Source organism: Egretta garzetta, unplaced genomic scaffold, assembly GCF_000687185.1.
Source record: "Egretta garzetta isolate BGI_Z169 unplaced genomic scaffold, ASM68718v1 scaffold100, whole genome shotgun sequence".
NCBI classification, from domain to species: Eukaryota; Metazoa; Chordata; class Aves; order Pelecaniformes; family Ardeidae; genus Egretta; species Egretta garzetta.
This window is the reverse complement of record NW_009258265.1, coordinates 1,101,978-1,111,249: the sequence shown is the minus strand read 5'-3', so window position 1 is coordinate 1,111,249 and position 9,272 is coordinate 1,101,978. Positions and strand designations below refer to the sequence as shown.

At 60.0% G+C, this 9,272-nt stretch overlaps 1 protein-coding gene across 1 annotated transcript in view; it reads right to left on the bottom strand.

Annotated features, from left to right (window-relative positions):
• The window catches only part of ACE (angiotensin I converting enzyme), a 17,957-nt gene extending 8,970 nt beyond the window's left edge, over positions 1 to 8,987 (bottom strand). Inside the window, 8 exon segments of the mRNA XM_009648479.1 lie at positions 558 to 781; positions 1,077 to 1,249; positions 1,770 to 1,867; positions 2,026 to 2,217; positions 2,473 to 2,616; positions 2,862 to 2,949; positions 4,340 to 4,507; positions 8,778 to 8,987. Of these exon segments, the coding sequence (XP_009646774.1) occupies positions 558 to 781; positions 1,077 to 1,249; positions 1,770 to 1,867; positions 2,026 to 2,217; positions 2,473 to 2,616; positions 2,862 to 2,949; positions 4,340 to 4,507; positions 8,778 to 8,987 (1,297 nt within the window).
• Positions 8,988 to 9,272: the final 285 nt, after the last annotated feature.

The following is a 9,272-nucleotide window of genomic DNA, read 5'->3' as shown; positions in this document are numbered from 1 at the left end:
TGTTGTGCCGTGTCGGCTGGGAACCTTGGGGGCGGGGGAGAGACTCTGCCAAGCCTGGCAGCATCCTGCGGCGACAAGGCCTCCTCCGCCGCGCCAGCTGGCAGGCAGAAACGTCACCCGCTACTGTCCTTGTGACTGCGCACGTCAGTGCCACCTCCACAGAGCTACACTGGGAGCTCCTCGGGTGGATGTTTCTTGGCGAGGGTAGGGGCCACAATAGAAAGGTCAAAGCTGATCAAGCACAAAGATGCCGCTTTCAGGTTTGGGACTCTGATGGAGAAGGGAAGGGAACAGACAAGCTCTGGAGAGCATCCCTCCTGCCCTCAGGGGTGAAGAAGATGGAGCCATGAGGGTCCTACATGGACCCATGGAGACAAGAAGGCGTTGTGCATGGAACCGAGCGTGGACGAAAGGCACACATCAGCCATGGGGTCTTGCCTGCTCTGGCTGGCATTGCCAGACTGCAGCCCACCACGGCATGGCCCAAACCCTTCATGGTGCCACAGGAAATGCCTGAGCCCTCCAGGCCACCCAGATCCCCAGGGTGGCTGCCATACCTTTGTCCTCGGTGGCACTGCTGAGGAGACCAATTTTCTTGAGGTGGCTGGGGGTGGAGACAGACAAGGACAAGACATCGCCAATGGCCTCATGGAAGCCAGGGTTGGCCCCTCTGCGGAAGGAGACGGGCTGGTCCTTGTACTGCAGGTAGTACTGGACGTGGCCCATCTCATGGTGCACTGTGAACAGCTGCTCCATGGTCACTGTTGTGCACTGCTTGATCCTGCCGGGTGAAAACAGAGCATTGCCTGAGCTGAGAGAGGGACCTCCGCTGCCTGTACACCCCCTCGATGGGAAGAACCCTCCACAGTCCCTGAGAGGGTAGCAGCACCCCAGTGGGGTAGGGGAAAGACCAAATGGAGGGGAAGGCAGGGCAGCATGGTGTCCCAAGACCTTACCCCAGTAGGTGAGAGATTGGGCTGCACGGCCAGGCTGAGGGAACCCAAAATGGTCACCACCAGGGGGGATGGAGGAGGGTCTTACCCTGTAGCCCCAGGCTCCTGCCTGCCCCCACACACCTGAAGTCCTTGCGGTTGTAGAAGTCCCAGGCTGAGGCATGACACACCACCTCCCGTCCATCCGTTGGTTTCTCCAGCATGGACTTCTCCCAAAATTCGGGGGGCATCTCCAACAGCCCCAGGGAGGTGAAGAACTCCTCTGAGACCCGGAACATGTGGGTGGCGTTCCAGCCCTGGTGGGCAGCAGGCAGTGGGTTACGGCTGAGGAAGGGGCTGCTTATGCCCTGGGCATTGCCTGTGATGCTCTCTCAGAACCGTGGGGATGAGGTGGTCCCCAAGGGACCGGGGTCCTGCCTCTCTCCCCTGAGGGGGAACCCTGGCTCCAGAATTGGTGTGAGCATCCCTAAGAAGCACCAAGCAATGGTGCTGGTGCCCAACATGGACACAAGAAGGGAGCAGGGCTAATGCCCCAGGAGTGCTTGGAGCTGTGTGATGGTGTGGATGCAGCCCCCAACCCGAGTACTGGCACCGGTCCCATGTTCTTCCTATTGTCCACCCACTACCTCTTTGGTCATTGCCAGAGAGGCAGAGGGGTCATTTCTTTGTCCTTTCCCCTCCCTGACATGGCTTTTCTGCTGTCGCCTATGCAGGTATGAGAAAGAACTCCCATGGGGTCGATGTTATGGGCAAGTCTTGGCCAACACCCCCATTTTTGTCCCCCTGGTGCCACCAGTGAGTCCCTCAGCCCATTACCTTCTGCACCATGGTGCTCGTGACATCAAGGTTGGGCTTCTCAGGATAGGGGACCATCAGGTCATAGATGTTGTTCCACTGCTGAGACCACATGTTGCCTGAGAAGAGAAAACAGCTGGAGTGGAGCTGGTGATAGGTTGGAAGGAGGAGAAGCACAGTGATAACTGGGACCTCCCTGTCCCACTATGGCCCTGTGTGTGCCCATCTGGCCCCACCAGCACCCCTGGGCACAGGCTGGGGGGATTCCTTCTCTTACCCAGGAGGTGAGCAGGGATGGGACCCTTCAAGTTGATGTATTTGGGGCCATAGCGGTCATACAGCTTCCTCCGGACGAAGGCGTGCAGGTTGAGGTAGAGTGGCTCCAGCTGTTTGTAGAGATGCTCCAGGTCATCCTCGAAGGAGGGTGAGTCATACCAGGAGCGCCAGTAGCTGCCTGTGTCCTCGAATCCTGCCAGGGAAGCAGTGATGATGTCTGGCTCCAGCCCCTGGGGACTTCCCCACCCCCCCCAGCCCTGAGAGCTGGGACCAGGGAACAGCAGTAGGATTTTTGCCCCTTCCCCAAAGTGTTGGTGCCAGAGAAATGGAAGTCAGATGCCTGGCTGCATGTGGGGTAGGGGGAGCAGCAGGGCACCCTATTGCCCCAGCCCCAATTCCCACCCCTGATTCCTGAGCACCCCCTGCATCCCCCCCATCCTGCTCGTACCATCCATATGGTAGGCCTCGTTGCTCAGATTCACAAACTCCTCGTACTTGGTGCGCAGCGGGTTGCCCGCAGCGTTGTGCCATCCCTCCCAGGCGTAGAGCAGCTTCTTGTAGCTGCGGGAGTTGGCCATGATGTCCGAGATGTCTGGAACAGAGGGGACGAGTAGGACATGAGAAAGGGGCAGGAGAGGGGGTCACATCCCACAGTAGCTCTGCAGAGGTACCACCACCGTCGCACCAGACCCAAATACCCATCCTCACCCCGGGACAACCCTGATGAAGATGTGTGGGACCTGCCAACCCCAACCCACTGGGCATGTGGGGACCAAGACAAACTCATGGCCATGGGGTGCTCAGCACCCCACAGGGGCAGAGGGACAAGGACCATACCTGGCTCCAGCTCCCAGCAGGTATCATTGGCCAGGCACACCTTGGCTGTGGAGTAGATTTTGTCCATTTCGCTCAGGATGGTGTTGTACTGCGGGAAAGGAAAAGATGTTGGGGCTGGGAGGGGATGGGAATGGCTCTTCAGGAGGCATCTATGGACTTCCCAGCTCTGGAATGTATGTGTGTGTTTGTGGCTGGAGGGATGTGGAAGAAGATGGGTGTGTTCACACAGCATGTTTTTGGAGAGAGAAGCGTGTTATCACCCAACGGTTTACACCTTTCGCATGGTGGGAACAGGGAGGCTCTTCGGGACAGCCAAACCATGCACAGCCGCCCACCGAACCCCCCTCGAGCATGGCGGGAGCGCTCACGGTGTCCCGGAGCGGGGCTATTTATAAAGCTCTTTGTCAGCGGGGCTGCGGCACAGCCTGTTTATCTAAGCGGGTAAAAAAAAAAAATAAGAAGAAAAGCAGGAGGAGGAGGGGGGTTTATTTCTGTGAACTTCAACAACAGCAAACAATAGCAACAGGAGGTTTCCTGGAACCTGCCTGGGGAGCCCATTCCCAGGGAAGGAAATTCCTCCGCTCCGTCCCTCTCTCCGCTCCTATCCCTCTGCTCTGGCCAGGAGGAGGGGACAGAGGCAGGGGATGGTGTGGGATGGAGCTGCCCAGGGACAGGCGAAACGCGGCCGATGCTCAGGGAGGAGATAGGATGATGTCTGTTATTTGGGAGGGGGTAGGGATAGGTTTCCTGGAAGGAACCAGGGCTGACGCTTCACCGGAAAGGATTGTATTCCTGGGCTTTGCCAGGATTTTGGTGTGGAGGGCTCTCAGGGAGCTGTGGGCCAGGCTGGAGGGGACAGCAGTGCCAGTGTCCCTGTGCTCATGTAGAGCAAGAACCTGCCAGCCTCAGCCTGGGCAAGATTTTCATGCATGGAAATCAAAATCACGTCACATTTAGGTAGATGGCCCTGAAAGCTCAGGATTGTGATGGGAAAAGCTCGGGATGTCCTGATGTCCCTGGTGTGGAGCTGTGTCACCAAGGCACAGCATTTCTGGGCTTGCAGGGAGGGCTCAGGTGCCGGGTGGCTGCAGGAGCCCTCCTTTTTGGTGGGCCGCATCCCCGAGGAGCACTGGGGGAGGAGGGAATCGAGCCCTGGCCATGGGCACAGCCTGGCTGGTCTCCAGGTGACACCCAAGGTTGTTCTGTGTAAGCAGGAAATCTCCAGTTCCCACTGGGATAGCTCTGGGATGAGGTTAGGGCTGGATGATGGGGCCAGCAAGCACCCCACATCCCCCGGCGATAGCACCCCATCTCCTCCCTCCATCACTGTCTTCCCTGTGCAGAGGCCAGGGAGACCCTCCAAAGTGCAATGGAGGGGCAATGGGCCAGAAACAGAGTCTGGAGGCTTGGGAAAAATCCCTTTAAGGGGTTTCGCAGCACCCCAGCAATGCCCAGGGCTTTGCTGGCACCTCACCTACCTGCTGTCTCTTCTCCAGGGGCAGGTTGGAGGGTCCCAGGGTCTGGATGGAGCCAATGATTCTCTTCAGGTCTGGGTCGCTGAAGTTCTTCCATATGTTGCCATAGAGCTCCTTGGCTTTCTTCCCCCACAGCTCCGTGAAATTTTGCTCCTCCAGCGATGCCTCGACCTGCATGGCGAGCGGGACCATGGGGACTCAGGACCAGCCCTGGGACATGCCACCACCTGGGCGATGGTTTGGGGGCTGGGTTCAGAGCCATGAGGGTTTGTGGGAGCCAGAGAGGACAGGACACGAGGTGGCAGGCAGGGCCGTCCCCAGTCCGTGACATTCATAGATAGAGACATGAGCTTCCAGCCGATGTCTTCAGCCCCCGCTCGCCTGCGGCGCTCCCAGCGAGCACCCGCCAAGGTGGATTTTGAGGATGGTTTGGAGGTGGCTCCAGGGCATCGTGGCCTGGATGGGGTGGGGATGCTGGGACAGGGGTGTCCATGCCAGGCGGGCAAGGTGTCCGGCTGCTGCCAGACCCCAGTTTCAGAAGGAGCTCTGAGATCTGGCTTCATTTTATTCCTATTCCTGCTATTTCTCACCTTTGCAGAAGCCCAAAGGAAAACTACAAAGATGCCACATTCACTTTTCCCCTTCCTACACCTCCTTGCTAGGGCTCTGCATTTCTCCTTTGGCTGCAGGCCCGTGCCCTCTAAGTGCCATATCTGGCTTTCACCTTACGCAGGGGCACCCATTCACACCAAGCCCCTGCTTTTGGGTCTCTCACTGTCACCCATCTCCTGCCAGCTCCATCCTCCCTTCTCAGGGCTGTGGGACGGCAGGCAGCTGGCTGCGCTGCGGGGGGTTATTTAGGCAGCTGGAGCTGTGACCGATGGCCACAATTTTGGGACGGGGTGTATCGCAGGAGGTCGCATCCCAGCCTGGCCGGTGTCAGCCGTATTTTCGGGTAACACTGATCTTTTGAGAGTGTCCCAGCCCAGGCGATGCACAGGATGGAGGGGGAAGGTGCAGGGCGCCTGTTCGCTGTCTGTGCTCCATCCCAGCATGATTTATGGAGCTCATTAGCTGTTATTTGTGGCATTTTTAGCCTGGCTCCAACAAGCCTGGTTTGTTTTATTTTAATCTTCACATTCCCTCAGCTGGCAGCGGGGAGGGAAGGGAGTTATGGTGTGGCAGGGCTGGAGGCTGCCCAGAGGTGGGGATGCCAAAAGTGCTGGGTGCCCCTGGCTGCCACCCGCCGGGGACCCACCGCCTCCCTCGGACATTCCAGCACCCACAGCATCACTCTGGGCACCAACCAGCCCTGATCTCCCAACGTGCTGGGATGGTGGAGGTGGCTCCAGGGCATCGTGGCCTGGATGGGGTGGGGATGCTGGGACAGGGGTGTCCATGCCAGGCGGGCAAGGTGTCCGGCTGCTGCCAGACCCCAGTTTCAGAAGGAGCTCTGAGATCTGGCTTCATTTTATTCCTATTCCTGCTATTTCTCACCTTTGCAGAAGCCCAAAGGAAAACTACAAAGATGCCACATTCACTTTTCCCCTTCCTACACCTCCTTGCTAGGGCTCTGCATTTCTCCTTTGGCTGCAGGCCCGTGCCCTCTAAGTGCCATATCTGGCTTTCACCTTACGCAGGGGCACCCATTCACACCAAGCCCCTGCTTTTGGGTCTCTCACTGTCACCCATCTCCTGCCAGCTCCATCCTCCCTTCTCAGGGCTGTGGGATGGCAGGCAGCTGGCTGCGCTGCGGGGGGTTATTTAGGCAGCTGGAGCTGTGACCGATGGCCACAATTTTGGGACGGGGTGTATCGCAGGAGGTCGCATCCCAGCCTGGCCGGTGTCAGCCGTATTTTCGGGTAACACTGATCTTTTGAGAGTGTCCCAGCCCAGGCGATGCACAGGATGGAGGGGGAAGGTGCAGGGCGCCTGTTCGCTGTCTGTGCTCCATCCCAGCATGATTTATGGAGCTCATTAGCTGTTATTTGTGGCATTTTTAGCCTGGCTCCAACAAGCCTGGTTTGTTTTATTTTAATCTTCACATTCCCTCAGCTGGCAGCGGGGAGGGAAGGGAGTTATGGTGTGGCAGGGCTGGAGGCTGCCCAGAGGTGGGGATGCCAAAAGTGCTGGGTGCCCCTGGCTGCCACCCGCCGGGGACCCACCGCCTCCCTCGGACATTCCAGCACCCACAGCATCACTCTGGGCACCAACCAGCCCTGATCTCCCAACGTGCTGGGATGCACCAGCCCCAGGGACACCCTGCCCTGGAGCAAGATGCTCTTGCATGGCCCCACTAAACAGGGGATATCTTTCCCCCTCCCCAGACCCCGCTGAGGAGCTGGGGGAGCTGTAGGAAGCACAGTCCAGCTGTGTTTTGTCTTCTCCTTGAACAGGCGCCTGTGTTTGGTCAGGCGAATCGTACCCTAAACTCTCCTGACAGCTCTGGCAGAGCGAGTCAAGGCTGGCAGCGCTGCTCGAGACCCCCTCGCCGCAGCCGTGCCCACCAGCCCTGGCCCTTCACCCCCGCAGCTGGGAGCTCTCTCTGTGGGGGTTCCCCTTTGGGAGGCTCAGAAGCCCCTGGACACCCATGGCCCCCATGTGTCCCTACCAAAGCCCCCACCCAGTCCTTCCCTGCTCCTGGTTGCACAGTGAAGATTCAGCAGCGCAGGATGCGACCCAGGGCACTGGGGCAGCCCAGGCACCCGGAGAAGTCCCGCACCCATGAGCAGCCCCCGAGCCCCAAACACCATTGCCAGCCTCTCGCCCAGAGCCCCAGCTTGCAGGAGACCCATCTCCCTCTCCCGCAGCCGAGCTCCCTGTCTGTCATTCCAGCGTCCCTCTGTCCACCCCTGTGTGGCCGGGGGCTCCTGTGCTGCCTTCTGCCTCCTGCCCCTCTGTGTCACTTTGTCCCAGGACCCCCTTTGGTGGCAGGTCCTGGAGGAGCCCACACCATGGTGGCCTGGCTCAGGTGTTACAGATGTGTGTGGGGTTTGCCTGGCCTGAGGGTTCCCCAGATCCCCCAAATTCAGCTTTTTGGGTCGTGCTGGCCAGCTGTTAACCCTTTAGTACCCAGTGCCTCCCCATCCCACCACACATGTCCCTGCTGCCCCACTGCGGGGGGCTGGATCCCCTCCTCTTCCTGGGCTGGTGTGGGAGCCTTGATATGGCAGAGAGGACCTGGCTGTGATCCTCGGGCATTTATTACCACAGGAAAGGGTGAGAGCTGGCCTGGTCATGCCCCTTGAGAAAAGTCCATGCAAGGTGCTTTCCTGGCCCTAACCTTGGACTCGGGGCGGCTGGGATGCTCCTGCTCTGCCCCAAAGTCCCCGGCCACGCTGCAACATCTGCAGCAGACGCTGGGCATCTGCCTAGGCATCACGTCAGCTCACCGAAAAAAGGCTGCAGGGGCACTTGGGTGCTCTTGGGTGTCCTGCCAAGTTGGCAGCGGCCCGACCTGCTCCCTGGGCAGAGCAAGAGCTGGGAAACCCTCTGCAGCCTGCCCAAGCACCAGGATTCCCTGGTCCGTGCAGCTCACCCAGCCAAGAGCAGCCCCCGGGGCTGCTCGAACTCCCTGCCCCGCTAAATCCAGCCTCAGGATATGCAAACCCCCGGCCAAACACGCCCACGCCTGTGGGATGCACACAGCATCGCTCCCCACCCGGGCTCTGCCTGCACATAGCCGGGCTGATGGCAATTCCCCACAGCCTGGAGGGCTTCCCTGGAGCCAGCTTCATCCCTGTGGGCTGGGGACACGGGGACGGGGGACGGGGCGGGGGGCAGCCTCAGTCCCGATGCCACCCTGTTCCTTGTCCACACTTTGAGCTCCCAGTGTCTGCCCCAAATCAAAAGCCCCCAGAGCTGGGATGCGGTGGAGCTCTGGCATGGGACAGCGCTGGGATGTGGTGTGGCACCGGGCAGGGACAGGGACAGGGACACTTCACACCTGAGCCCGGTCTGGGAAGAGGGAGAAGGAAAGTGGAAGGTGCTGGCAGGTGAGCTCCCAGTGTCTGCCCCAAATCAAAAGCCCCCAGAGCTGGGATGCGGTGGAGCTCTGGCATGGGACAGCGCTGGGATGTGGTGTGGCACCGGGCAGGGACAGGGACAGGGACACTTCACACCTGAGCCCGGTCTGGGAAGAGGGAGAAGGAAAGTGGAAGGTGCTGGCAGGAGGGAATCACCTCTAAAAATAATCCAGACTCTGCTCCAGGACCAACGCTGTCACGTCAGGGCAGAGCCTCTCCAAGGGACAATTTTGGGCAAACCCCTGCAGTTCCCAGGCTACAAGTGCCAGCCCTGGTTTGCCATCCCGGGGTGCTGAGACAAGAGCCCGCGAGAAGGAAGGGGACCACGCCAACGTCCCCACCATGCCCCAGCCCCCCCCCAGTCCCTGGTGCTGGGGACGCCCCCACGGTGGCATCGCCCCCGTCCCACCACCCACCTGCAGAGCAGCGTTTTCGGCCGTCAGGTTGGTGTAGTAATTCCAGCTGGCCGAGACGCTCTTGAAGAGGACGATCTCAGCTGTGCTGTTGTAGGCGCTGGCGAAGAGGGTGGCCCCTTGCTCGGTGGGCTCATGCTGGGGGGGATTGAGGTCGGGCTGAAGGGCACCCACCAGGCTCAGCCCCAGCAGCAGCCCCAGCACCGGGGGCATCGCGGCAGGAGCAGTGCACGGAGGGGGGCGGGGGGGCTGTTCGGTGCCTTGCGAGATGGTAGCTTTGCCTCCGCTGCTGGCTGCTTATAAGCCAGCAGCCTTCGCACAAACCCTGCCCACCGAGCCTGCCTCCCCTCGCAGATAAGACCGGAGCATTTTGGTCTCCCTTTGGCAGCTCCCGGGCTTGCGGGAAGGAGCGAGCTCTGCCTTGGGGTGCAAAGTCCCTTTGGCACCTGGCCATGCCGGGAGGGAAGGGGAAGGGGCTGGGACAGCAGAGAGGGAAGG